At 44.1% G+C, this 14,205-nt stretch overlaps 1 protein-coding gene across 6 annotated transcripts in view; it reads right to left on the bottom strand.

Annotated features, from left to right (window-relative positions):
• The window catches only part of LOC144768578 (sulfotransferase 1 family member D1-like), a 284,580-nt gene that overhangs the window by 178,595 nt on the left and 91,780 nt on the right, over nucleotides 1-14,205 (bottom strand). For all 6 annotated transcript variants that reach the window (XM_078652361.1, XM_078652365.1, XM_078652364.1 and 3 more), the window contains one exon: nucleotides 7,664-7,830. In XM_078652361.1, the coding sequence (XP_078508487.1) occupies nucleotides 7,664-7,814 (151 nt within the window). In that variant the 5' untranslated portion in view covers nucleotides 7,815-7,830. The remainder of the gene's footprint in view (nucleotides 1-7,663; nucleotides 7,831-14,205) is intronic.

Below are 14,205 nucleotides of genomic sequence, written 5' to 3'. Positions count from 1 at the left end.
TTTCCCCAACTGCTGCCACAGCACTGTCTCTCCTTGGTCCCCAGCTCTGTCTTTGGTTACTTCTGAACTTAATACACTGTGGTATTTAAATTTCTCTTATGTATCCCATTCTCTTTCAATTGGGGTTTTACCTCTGAGAAACTTAAATGTATTGTTTATAAACCCCTTTTTCTCGCATCTGCCCTGTTTTGATCCCAATGAGCTATTTCAACTTCTCCCTCATACATCACTCCCTATCTTAACATGCAAGTATACCACAGAGACATTTACAGGGATTAACCCGGACCCTGCTGCCCATGCGGCACAGGGGGCCCCACTGTCCATTGGGGGTATTCATCCAAAGTCTTAGCAATGTCTCTGAGATATGGGTGTCTCCACGGCCCCTCGTCTCATTCTGCAGGAGGCACCATCATTTTACATTAAATGGGTCTTTCAGAAGATGTGTTTCCATCTTTTACTCTATTTGCACACTTTAGGTATTCAATAACGTCTTACCTCCTCTGTTTTCTGCTGTCTGTGAAACCCTGGAAAGTTGTCTGTCTCTAATTTCTACAAGCTCTCCATTCTGATGGATTTTCCCAAGGTATTTGAGTGTCTCTATCATAAAATTTCTGCTCTATTTATGTTATAGACCATGGACGAAATAAGGAATGTACATTATGCACTGCAAAATGAAGAGATGCGGGGCGGCAAGGCAATGTCGAAGCAAGTGGGGCATACTGGGGACGGGAGCACCCGAGAGTGAAAGGAAAAGCCGGCAAAAAGGGACACGCAAGGATTGGGCATGCCCTTTGAAAATTGCCAAACAGCCCAATGGCAGAAGGGGGTGGAGCGGGGCAAAGAGGTCAAATGGTGGGCACAGGCTCCCCTTTGTCGTCAAACTCTGACCATTCCCTCGGAACCCACCTGCCCATACCAAAAATTGCAGTTATCACAGCTGCAAGGATGATAGGAAAAGGGAGGGCGGAGGCAGCCCAGAAAGATACCAAAAGGAAATAGTAACATAGGTAGAAGAGCTGCTCAAACAGTGTCTTTGGGATGCTTCACGGCAGAGACACTGGGGGAGCAGGTGAGAGCACACAACGACAGCCAGAGTAGAAGAGCTGCTCAGACAGTGTCCTTGGGATGCCCCATGGCTGGGGCACTGGGAGCAGACAAGTGGCCAGCAAGGGTCCACTGAAAGCGGAACAGTACTTGCAGCCAGGGGCGTGTCTGACTGCAGCCCACAACATCAGTAGCAAGGGAAGCCTAGAACGAGCAGAACACTGAGACACCTGTCAAAGGCGTCCTCGCGCTTGGGTCAGTGCTGTCAGCCAGAAATAGAGACAAACCATTGGGTCAATGTTTACGTGATCATTTGATGTGTAATGAACATGGGTTTTCGAAAAACTAACCAGTAAGTTGCGAAATGTATTATCCACGTTTTGAAAATAAACTGCTGCTTTTGATGCACCATGATCGGTTGTCCACCGAATTATTCAAGGGGGGAGGGGATGCTGCATGACAAGGCAGACAAGGAGGGGTTAAGAAACATGGCAAGATGGAAGTGATGCAATTGGGGAGGCTCATTAGAATGCACACAAGTTGAGTAAAGCTTGCTAACTTTGGAACTGAACTCAAAATTCAAGATACAAGTTTTATGTTTGCTATTCAGTAGGCTTGTGGTGAAGGTGTATGGCAATGGCAGCTTTGGCTGGCTTGCGGCCGGTGCATCAGGCAATGCCATAGTCAGCACAGGAGGGCAGCAGGAAAAGTTCAGTTGGCACATGCATTATTATCCACATTCTGCAATTTGAAGACTGCACTGTCCCTGGTGTGTGAGTGTGACAGTTGCATTGTGCTAAGCTGTGAGTGCTGGCAGCAGTAAACACATTCATACACACACACAGACACACACACACACGTACACACACATCAGCCAACTGCCCATTAAACAGCTAATTGTGCACTGCCCTTACTTTTATGAGTACGAACCTTCTCTGACCTTTTGTCACTATCCACAGTTTAGACTTTTTTTTTTACTGTCCCTAGGATTTATCTCCAACAAAGACCTGTTTTATTGTATCTGGCATACAGTTATCAGTTTTGCTCTTATGACATCAACAGAAGAAATATGTATTGGCAATAGCATCATGTATTTTAGAAATCAAGATGGGAAGTTCACATTAGACACAAAGGCATGCATTTTTACATTTCATGGTTTTTAATTTCAGTATAGGGATCATGCTTGTTTTCTGCACAGAGATGCAGAATGGTCACATCTCAATATTAATGTCACAAACATTAGACAACTGTTAACAACTGCTGCCCAACCCCATCCATTTGGAAGCAATGTTTCCTTAAGCACTAGACAAATCAAAGCAATAGAATGAACAGCTGCTTGCAAAGCTAATACATAGGTCGGACCTATTTTTCATTTCTGAAAGCCAACGCAAGTCTCTCACATAAAAGCCCACCTCACAGTATCTTTTACATTTGAACAACACTTTTGAAGACACAATACTCTTGAACACACAAACAAACTTGAACATCATGGTGGTGGTAGTGATGGTAATTTGAACGTCGGGTGCCACTGTGCTTTATTACTGTTAAGGCAAATGTAAAGCACTGTGGCAGCCAATGTTAAATCAAAGGTCAGTGCATGCTAATCTAAACCAGGCCTGCTAACAGCTGTCACAGTCACAAAAAGGCAAATATATAGCGCAGTGTAGTAATCAGTGAAAGACTTTCACTGATTATTACACCACGCTATATATTTGCCTTTGCATGAATGTGAAGCTGTGCAGTGCAGGCAAGCACTTAACATTGGCTGCCACCGTAGTAACGGTCAGTACCTGTAAGGACATTTGATGTTAACGTTGGCTGCCACCGCACTTTATTCCTAATGCATGTGTAAAGCACGGTGGCAGCCGCTGTTAAAATCAAAGGTACTTGCATGCACTTTCACAGACTAATCTGCTTTCACTGACTACTACGCCTAGACAAATGAAAGCGTGGTAAAGTCAGTGAAAGTGCATTACTGCAGACAAGAAGCTTACATTTTCACATCGATTACCACAGCGATATCAGCCCAGTGCCTGAAAGGACTTTTCATTTTAACATTGCCTGCCACTGCGCTTTATTACTGAAGGCAGATCTAAAGCACAGTGGCAGACAACGCTAATAAAAGGGGCTTGCAAGCAGTGAGTGCTTTTTACCAACTCTGCTACTGCTCGGCAGGGTCCCACGTACCTCATAGCTGCTCGATGTTACCGACTCTGCTACTGCTCGGTCAGGAGCCCACCTAACTCACAGCTGCTCCAGGAGGCCCAAACGGAAAACAAATGCGAAGCACGGTGCCAACCTGAAAGAGGCAGGTGGCGCATGACTAGGAGGAAAAACGTCCTGTTTTTCAGCCTGCCCCCACCCTAGCTAAGCTCACTTCAGCCAATCAGAGCAGCTGGTTTGTGTGAGGGCGGGTAAGGGCTGATAGTTGTGAAAGAAAATGACGGGATACAAAATATAATTCTTAATGACGTCTCAATAATTAAATAGCAGTGCAAGCCACTCTCAGAGGGTCGGCGAGCTACCGGTAGCTCGCGATCGACCGGTTGGAGACCCCTGCCTAAACTATCCTGTTAAACTGTATCTTCACTTCTACAGTAATTTCTTTCTGCTTAACCTTAGAAGCGACTTGGCGATAGGTCTCAGAAAATGAAGTTGAAACGAAAAATTACCCAACCAACTCGCAAGCACGAACAAGCATTAAAACTGCAATAGGTCTCACCTTTCATTAAGTTTAAACCATTTGCTTTGCTATACAAGAAGATGGTTAATACCCTAAATAGGCCGGATAAAGTGGTAGTCTCATCAGTATTGACTGAAACTGAATGGTACATTTTCTAAGCCATCATCTAAATCCACATCCAGCAGTACAGGGAACTGAAGACCATAGACCATGGAAGGAAATGGCAATAAAAAAATCAAGAATCAGTCATGGCGATAACACAGGAACAGATTGTTAAACTAATAAAGAAGCAGAAAGATGGAGCACCAGGACCAAACGGGATACCCTTTTCTGTATACAAAGATGACCCGGAAACATGGGCTAAAGTACTCGTAAAGGTCTTTAACGAAATAGTTAGTAAAGGGGAGATACCTGAAAGCTGGAGAGGCTCCTTAATATCCCCAATTTTTAAAAAAGGAGACTGGGCGCTTCCTGAAAATTATCGTTTAATAACACTACAGGATACTGATGCAAAACTGTTTGCAGGCTATCTGCTAACAATCTTATCCGACCTGGTGAAAAAGAATAACATTCTTCCGCCAAATCAAACCGGCTTCGTTAAAGGTCTTGGGACGTCCTCCAATATCCTGGCACTATCTATTTTAATGGAAAAGGCAATCTTAAAGGGCGAATCACTGTTTCTATGTTTTGTTGATTTTAAATCAGCTTTTGACTGTGTCAACAGGGATCTTTTATGGAAAAAGTTACAAGCACAAGGGATTCCTCAGCCTTTAATATACCTGATCAGTCTCCTGTACACTAAAACCTGGGTCAAAGTTCGAATTGGGAATGGCAGATCGTTAACTGAGGAAATACCAATGCTTGGCGGTGTGAAGCAAGGCTGCGTATTGGCACCTTTATTATTTAATCTGTTTTTAACTGATCTAACCGAAGAATTGAACAAGATAAATGCCCATCCACCGAAACTTGCAGATAAGCACGTATCAAATTTGCTATATGCAGATGATGTTATTCTTTTAAGCAGAACAAAGGTAGGCTTGCAAAGGTTAATTGCACGTATACAGGAGTACTCAATAAAATATAAAATGGTAATAAATAAATCCAAATCTAAAGTTATGGTTGTCTCAAAAAATCCAAGAAGGAAATACAATATGAAATGGTTCTTAGGTAAAGAAAAAGTGGAACAAACTTAAACCTATAGATACCTAGGATTGGTTTTTGATGACACTGGTAGCTTTAAACCCCAGAAATTGGATATTACCCGGAAGGCAAGCTCCCTAACAGGTGCATTTGGTATGATAAAAAAATCCACCAGCAACTTAACCTACCAGCCACTACTTAAAGTCATATCTGCAAAACTGTTACCTTCCCTAACCTATGGCAGTGAAGCATTGAACGGAAAGGATGCTATAACAATAAATAAAGTAATTTCGAAAACTTTTCGATCCCTTTTCTGTCTACCTAAAAATGCCTCACAGTCCCAAATAAGACTAGAATTTGGCTTGAACAATCAACAACATGCTCGGATGGGTAACACAATTAAAGTATGGTATAGGGTAAAAAATGACAAGGACAACTTAATCTCAGAGCTTTTATGGAAAGAAGTAGAGGGCAATAATAAATTATCTGTTTGGAAGTATCTCGAGAAGGCTTTGGATGAATTTGGGCTTAAGGAGATTTAGATGACCACTATTCCTCAGGAATCTTTTTTAAAAATTGTAAATAAGACAACTGATATCCTATCTGTGATTAGTGACAAAGAGTCCCTGGTCAAAAGGAAACATGCTTGGTCTATAATAAACAGTTACAAAAAAAACAGTCTGCAACAATATTTGAATACAGCATGGACTTGGAAATATAAAAATATATTCATGAAGGCCCGGTTCGGAATCCTGCCCGGAGAGTATCATGCACTGCCATGGAAAAAGATGAAAATAATATATCATGTCGGCTGTGTAACACAGGAGAGGAAAATATTATACATCTATTGTGCCTTTGCCCAGAACTAAAAAATGAAAGAATAACACTTTTAAAAAGGCACTTCAATAAAAGATCAATAAGGACATGTAGACAAGCGCTAATCCAGTGTCTTTGCCTGGAAGATATACATATTAACTCTGCTCTCTCAAAATTTTTATCAAGTGCATGGAAAAAACTGGAATTTTTAAAACATTAATTATTATATTGTTTGTATTTCTAATTTTTTTTTTTTAAATTACTAAATTACCGCTTAAATTTTAAAGTCTTCGCCCTTTTACTGTACTACTATAATTTTACTGTATTACTATAATCGAAATGTTATATTGTGCATTCTTTTTTGGTAAAGATTTTAAATAATCAATCAATAAACATTATTATTATTATTATTCAGATGTTTAATTGAACATTTAAGACTTTCCTATACAATACCATTAGCAAAGCAAATGGCTTTAACTTAATCAAAGGCGAAACCTATTGCATTTTCTCTGCCACAGACACATACATGCTCGTGTTTCTTTTTTCGGACGAGCCTGGGCAGCGCATGCGCTGCTCTGCGAGGCATGCTGTATTGTAGGAACTTGAAGCTCCGCCCACTCCCGCCTCCATATCTTCATTGGCTTGTGTCATTGTCCACTATAAACTGTGGCTGTTCATTGGTCAATAGGCTTAGTAGAACCTTGTGAGTACCGCCTTGTCTCATTTTCTAACCTCCGATGGTGACACACCATAGTACATGTGTTGTTACTGGGTAGGCTTTAATTACAGTCTCCGAGCAGTATGTTCTCAAATAGCTTTGTCCTACCTGCTGTTTCAGGCAGGACACGCTCTCTCCTAAAGTTTTAAAATTGTTTTATAGCAAGGGCACCAAATGCATTTGCAATACAATAGGTCTCGCATTTGCGAGAGTTTAAGCTATTGGCATTGTAAATGACAAAGCCTTTTATTTATCTATTTTAAAAACAACACATAAATGAAAGGCATTGTCATTTAAAATGGCGATAGCTCAAACTCTCGTAAATGTGAGACCTATCGCATTGCAAATGCTTGTTGAATCTTGCTTGTTGAATCTATTGTGGTTGGACAGGTCTTTTTACCTCTTGCAAGAAAGAGAGCCATGACTACCGGCCTGCTCTTGCAAAGTTGCTTGTGTGTCATGCCCAGACCCTTAGCTGACATCCTTGTGTGTCTGTGCAGTCTGTGTTGTAGGTACATTAACTGCTAGCAGGGCTAGCTTCTTGTGAAAGTGTATATGCTGTAGCTATTGGGGTCTATTTTGGAAGGTAGGGGAGCCCCTTGGATGTAACTTGGTGTAACTCCACCACCTCCATACTTCTAAAAAAGTTTTTGCTTACACTATGAAAGCAGACAACTACTCAGATCACCTCCACAGCCTACCCCCCACTGCACCTCTGGCCGTAGGACATTTTTCGGAGGGTGGCACAGCTTTGCTTCTCCTTTGCCACACAAAAATATATTTCTCTGTTGGATATCTAGTGTTTTTCATTTGACACTCCATTTCACACAATATGTATTTCTCCTAGGTACTAGGCACTCACACTGAGGTGTTGGAATAATTGACCTATTCTGAAACGTCTATGCCCGTTGGAATATACGTTTGAAACATTGCATTGTAAATTGAACCATGCAATCTCTATGATCCCAAAATATCCTTATTGTAAAACCTGCTCACCATACTAAATGCAGAGGGTTCCACTTTCTTGGAGGATTGCAAGGCTGCTATGAAAAAAACTGTCGGCTTCTTTTAGTTTTGTGCATGGATGTGTGCGAACCTTTGGCACGACTGTGGAGTTTGTTACCAGCAGGGGTCACAGGCATCAGAATATACACAACAGTGGTCTTTTTTAACAACCTAAAAAAAATAATCGTACACAACCTTTGTAATCCAGGGACTGTGCTCTGCTTCTCCTAGTTAGAGGGACCGCAGACGGAACTCACCTGCCTTGGCATAGGTACAGATCAGCAAGTCGTCCGGCCGAGCCTGGAAACTCTCTACTTCAGCCCAATGATCAGCAAAATACTTGATGAACGGTACCCCCTGGATGATTTTCAGCGGGACCCGAATGGTGGCTGTCCCCTCGTTCTCCATTTGGGCGTCAAGTTGGCTGAAACACATCACGAAATCATTGAAAAGGGGTCAGGTGAACAGGGCTCCTAGGTGGTGGCTAAAATATGCTTTTAAATTGTGAAATGTTTAAATTACATTCTGGTGATACCATTGCTTCATTTCTACTTCTTCATCCCATTCCTTACATCATGAGATTTCCCTGCAACCTAGAGACAAGCGCATCACTCTCTATGTAATTTAATAAAGTTCAAACAGCCACATGCATCAAGGTGTTTTTGCAAAATTCGTCCGTTTGCGAATGCAAAAACCTTTTTTGGGATGCATAATTTTTTTTTCTTTTTCGCAATTTAAGAAATCGCAATTTTTTGCGATTTCTCAAATTGCGATAGCATTTATGAAATCGCAAATTTTGCGATTTCTTAAATGCTATGCATGATTTTTTTAAATTTGCGAATTCGCAATTTGGAAGGGAAAAATTACCATGAAGTAAACCTTCATGGTAATTTGCGAAAAGTTTCAAAAGTGCAAATAAATGCATTTTTGAAACTGATATTTTACACACACACCTGCCCTTGGGACATGTGTGTGAGTAAAATGTACTTACATGACATTTCAGGGGTGCAGGTGGGGGTCCTTTGGACCCCCCCTGCACCCTTGAAATTGCATTCTCATTTTGCGATTCCTTAATTGCGAATTCGCATAATGAGAATGCCTTCCCATTGATTCCTATGGGCCTCTAGGCCCATAGGAATCAATGTAATGCAATACCTTAATTGCGATTCGCAATTAAGGAATCGCAAATAAAGAAAATTAAGGAATCGCAAAAAGTTTTGCTATTTCTTGATGCATAGGATTTTGCAATTCCTAAATTGCGATTCCTTAATTTTCGCAATTTAGGAATCGCAAATTCCTACAATGATGCATGTACCTGCTTGTCCCTCCCCTCCAGGTGTGCCTATTCAGGATCACCTCTAGCCAAGGTCAGAGTAGGGAGGGCCGGATGGTGGTCGTAAGGACTGAGATAAGAAAGTCAAATGTGGTAATCGGAATAGGAAATCAGAGCATTTACTCGTTCTAGGTTAGGAAGATAAATAAGAAGGCTCAGATCAGAGAGAGAAGACCGAGACCTCCAAAACATACCCAATCCCATGCATCCATGAGAATGGATGGCCAGAAAAAGGCACCCAGTCAAAATCAGCAAAGAGCACAAGTTAACAACATCAAACCATAGGGAAAACACAAGTACAGCCCCCACAATGCAACAGATAGTTCCCAAAACACACCGAAGCGGAAGACCTAGCCTAGGGAAAAATCCATGGCAGGGTAAATGAAAACTTCATGAAGGTTAGAAAGAACACCCCACACAAATGCTAGGACATTGTATGACGATGAGGGCGACGTCTAGAAGATGGCAGGGCAGACATACATACCATCAGGGCCGGCTTTAGGGCGGCTTGACTAGTGTGGCCACTGCTGACCTCAGGGGGAACTGGGTTTAGCAAGAACTTATGTTATGATTTAAAAGCACAGGCTACAGAGTTCATTGTGCGTCCAGCTTTCAGGCAGCAATACACATGTAATGATAACTCTTGAGATTAATCTTCCTGCTAGAGCGAAAGATGGAGTTTTTCTAGTGACAATTTTGACTAGCCATAAAGTACTACAGAGGGTTAATGCACCTGCTCCAAAGAACAGATTTGAATTTCATGTGGATAATTGAGTAGATTAGTAAAATCAGTCTATGCCAGCACTTTAAAACAAATGAAATAAATAGAGAGGAGCTATGGAGAGGTGAGGGGCACTTTTACCGAGTGGTAGTGAGGGGATCAGAGGAGATGGTGATCACATGGGGAGGTACCAAAGAAGATTGTCGCACCGTGAACCACCAATGCTAAAGCCAGCCCTGCATACCATGCACCAATGTAGGCTTAGGCTAGCAAGAGAACAGAAGATTCCAATCAAGCACAGGACTTAAAGAAACAAGCCTACAGGGCTGAGAAACATGAGAGAACCTGTAGTATGTGCCACAGCATAAGCGAAGCATGTGACTAAACACCTCACCAAACAAGGAGAGAGGGGAAGGATCTCAAAACCTCTACGAAGAAAGTACACTGATGGTAATTCACAGCACAATCCTCACGAGTTGACGCATGCACCACAACACACGATGATCATTCACTCCAGCACTCACCTGCCGGTTTCGCCTTTATTTCCCGAAAGATGCCGGCAGCCAATTTTAACGTACACCAAAGCATTTTTTACTGCCTTCTATATAACGCCAAAGAAACACTCTACCTTTAATTATACATACCAGTCCAGGTCCTATGGAGACCCGCAAACGATAAGGGGTCAGACAGGCATCGACAATTTATTCAACAGGCTAACAGGAGACAAGGAACGGACAGAGCGACAAACAATGAAGGGAGAACGAAGGAGGCAAAATCAAAAATAACAAGCATCGGCATAGCCAATAGGTCTCGCCTTTGGGACCTTATAAGTGTATAGCCATGCAGCACATTAGCAGCCAGTGTCAGCGTAGAGTGAGCTATGGTGCACTACCTCAGGTAGTCACTAGAGGTTCCTGGATAGGAATATACAGCGCTGGGTGCACTAAGTTGTACAACCACAGGTCGTTACTAGAGGTCCCTACATAGCCTGACTTCAGCTCTTGGGGCTGCACTACTATAGAATGAAGGAGAAAACGGAGCCCAGAGTGCTTGCTGCAAGATTGAGAGAACCCAGAGTGTTCCAAGGCTCTTCCCACGATTGTCTTACACCTCCGTACACCCCGCCATGTAAGTTGTATGCAACAACTCCTTTAGAATGCCACTCACCGCAGAAACAGAATAGTGTCAGATAGAAGCTATATGTAAATTAAAAGGAAAAAGAAAAAACAAGGGATGACTTTGAGTGTCTAAACACAGTCGCGAGTTACCATTGACTTATAATGGAGAACAAAGAAGTTACAAAGTTACAGTTTAAGGACACTTCCGGATGGACTACAGTAGAACCCCTTTAGACTAGGACTCTTCGAGAGTCAAGACCCACGGGAGCACCGGAGTACTCGTGTTACCTCACCCAGGGAAGCCGGATGCATAGGTGTCTTTTCGTGTCGGGTTTCGTCGTCGTTTTCTATGGAGATCTGCAAAGAAGTGCTGCAGGCGACCAGAGATAAAGTGTCCGGGTGGATCCAAGGGTGGATCGAAGAAGTGAAGAACCTGAAAGCAGAGGGGACAGAGTATGGGTCACTATCCAGTGACCAGGAAGGAACCAGGAAGGAACCAGGCGATGTCGCGATGATCTCAGGTGAAGAGGTGAAGCTTGTCTCTGCAGCCACAAGGACCAGGAGGTGTCGACAATGACCAGGAGCTGGATTCAAGCTGTACCATAAAGGATCTAGTGGACTGCGGTGTCGGTATCCAGACTGGACCCAACAAGCCTTGGCAAATGCAATCCACGCAGGAAGTGAAGATTAGCTTCGAGTCAGACCAGCAAGGTCTGGGGAGCTTCTCCTTTGCAGGGAAGCTGGAGCAAGCCTGGAGCAATAAGGAAAGCAGTTTTGTTTAAAAAGAAAGTCTTTGGAGGGCTAACTAGCTAGCAGGCTAGCAACCGGGAAGATGAGTCAAGCTGAAATGCAAGAGCAGGCCCCACGCGGCACTCTTGGAGTGAGGAGGGCTGAGCTTCGGTGCAAATGGTGCTCCGGTCTGGGGCTTCTCATACCCCAATGCACAATTGCAAGGGTACCTCAGGAGTTGAGCAGTTAGCAAAAATGCAGGATGTCCAGGGTGTCCGGTCCTGAGAGGACTTGGTTCACCAACCTTTGGAATGTGGCAGGTGCTCTTTTCAGACCAAAGGGCATTACCACAAATTGATAATGACCTCCTGGGGTTGAAAATGCTGTTTTGGCTTTTGCATCATCAGCTAGTCTGATCTGCCAGTAGCCAGCTGTCAAGTGAAATGTACTCAAAAACTTGGCAGAAGCCAATCTGTCAATGAGCTCATCTGCTCTTGGTATTGGTTGGGCATCTGTCCTAGTGACAGCATTGAGGCCTCTGTAATACACGCAAAACCTCATCTCTCTCTTCCCATCTTGGGTGGAAGGTTTAGGCACCAGGACTACTGGACTGGCCCAAGGGCGCTCTGAGAGCTCAATGACTCCCAACTCCAACATCTTTTGGACCTCTGTCCTGATACAGTCCCTGACATGATCAGGTTGCCTGTAGATTTTACTCTTGAGAGGCAGACTGTCCCCAGTGTCCACTTCATGAGTGCACCAGGTAGTCTGACTTGGACTCAGAGAAAACATATGTCTGTAGGACTGTAGAACTTGTCTGCAGTCCTTCTGCTGCTGATCGGTGAGGCTGCCTGCCAAGGCTACACCATCAACTGAACCATCATCAGGATTCTGAGAAAGCAGGTCTGGGAGAGGGTCACTCTCCTCCTCCCGTCCCTCATCTGTAGCCATGAACAAGCCCATGTCTACCCTGTGAACATATGGTTTCAAGCTGTTGACGTGAAGCACCCTGTGGGGGCTCCTGGGAGTTCCAAGATCAACCAAATAGGTTACCTCTCCCTTCTGTTCAACAATAGTGTGGGGTTCAGAACATTTGTCTTGGAGTGCTGCTGGGGCCACTTGGTCGAACACCCACACTTTCTGCCCAGGCTTGTAAACAGTCAGCACAGCCTTTAGGTCATGCCAGGCCTTTTGCATTTCCTGGCTAGCCTCAAGGTTTTGGATGCCTTTTTCATGTACTCAGCCATCCTGGAGTGGAGACCAAGTACATAGTCCACAATGTCTTGCTTTGGAGCTTTGAGAGGTAACTCCCATCCTTCCTTCACCAGACAAAGGGGTCCTCTTACAGGGTGCCCAAACAGAAGTTCAAAAGGGCTGTAGCCAACCCCTTTCTGTGGGACCTCTCTGTAAGCAAACAAAAGGCAGGGCAGTAGGATGTCCCATCTTTGCCTAACCTTTTCAGGTAAACCCTTAATCATGCCTTTTAAGGTCTTGTTGAATCTCTCCACCAGACCATTGCAGTGTGGATGATAGGGTGTGGTGAACTTGTAGTTCACTCCACACTCCTTCCACATAGCAGTCAAATATCCAGACATAAAGTTTGCACCTCGGTCTGAGACAACCTCCTTCGGAAAACCCACTCTTGAGAAAACTCCCAGGAGGGCTCTTGCCACAACAGGTGCTGTTGTGGTCCTTAGGGGAATAGCTTCTGGGTATCTGGTGGCATGATCCACTACCACCAGAATAAACCTGTGCCCAGATGCTGTTTGGGGATCCATTGGTCCAACAATGTCTATCCCAACTCTTTCAAAGGGAACCCCCACCACAGGTAGTGGTATTATGGAGGGCTTTGTGGTGCCACCTGATTTGCCACTTGCTTGGCAGGTGACACAGGAGCCACAACACTCCTTGGTGTCTTCTGACATGTGGGGCCAGGGAAAGTGAGGGACAAGCCTGTCCCAAGTCTTGTTCTTGCCAAGATGTCCTGCAAGGGGAATATCATGGGCTAATGTAAGAAGGAAGCCCCTGAATGCCAAAGGTATGACCAACCTCCTGGAAGTACCAGGCTTGGGGTCTCTAGCCTCTGAATACAGGAGCCCTTCATCCCCAAACACTCTATGGTTCCATTAGCATTCCCAGCAGCCTCAGCAGCAGCTTGCCGTCTGAGGGGTTCAAGCGAAGGGCAGTCCAACTGCGCCTGCCTCAGATATGCCCTTGAAGGTCCCCCTGCCCCAAGAAACCCAACCTGATCAGGCTCAAGCTCTTCTGGGACAGTTCCTTCTTGGGTCTCACAATCAGCTTCCTTGGAACGCTGATCCTCATTCTGAGGCAAGGGGGAAGGCACTGCCTTAACCCTACTGCTTCTCCTCCTGGTAGGCAACTGGTCCATTATTTCAGGATCTAGGGCCTATTCAGTGTTGCACTTTTTGGCCTGTGACCTGGTCACAGCAAGGACATGTGCTGATATACCTAACATCTCTGCATGAGTCCTATACTCCACTTCAGACCAGACTGAAGATTCTAGGTCATTGCCAAGCAAACATTCTACAGGGAGGTCTGAACTCACAACAGCTCTTTTGAGGCCAGTTACCCCTCCCCAGGAGAAATAAACAATTGCCATACTATGGGTGATAGTGAGATTGCTTGCATTGGTCACTAGGTAATTGTCACCTAGTATGATCTTTCCAGGGTCCACAAAGTTGGGTGTCACCATTATGACACTGGCACATGTGTCCCCGTAGGCCTGAGCCACTTTGTTATTAATTAAAGGAGTCTGTCTGTACTTGCCCACGTTACTGGGGCTCACAGTAGAGGACATGGACATGTCCACATCACAGACAAGAACAGCTTGAGTTGGTATTCTGACTAGGCCAGAATCCACCTCAGTTCCCAGGGCCA

This window comes from Lissotriton helveticus, chromosome 7, assembly GCF_964261635.1.
Source record: "Lissotriton helveticus chromosome 7, aLisHel1.1, whole genome shotgun sequence".
Classification (NCBI taxonomy): Eukaryota; Metazoa; Chordata; class Amphibia; order Caudata; family Salamandridae; genus Lissotriton; species Lissotriton helveticus.
The sequence above is the reverse complement of the archived record's forward strand: the minus strand, read 5'-3'. Positions and strand labels throughout refer to the sequence as shown.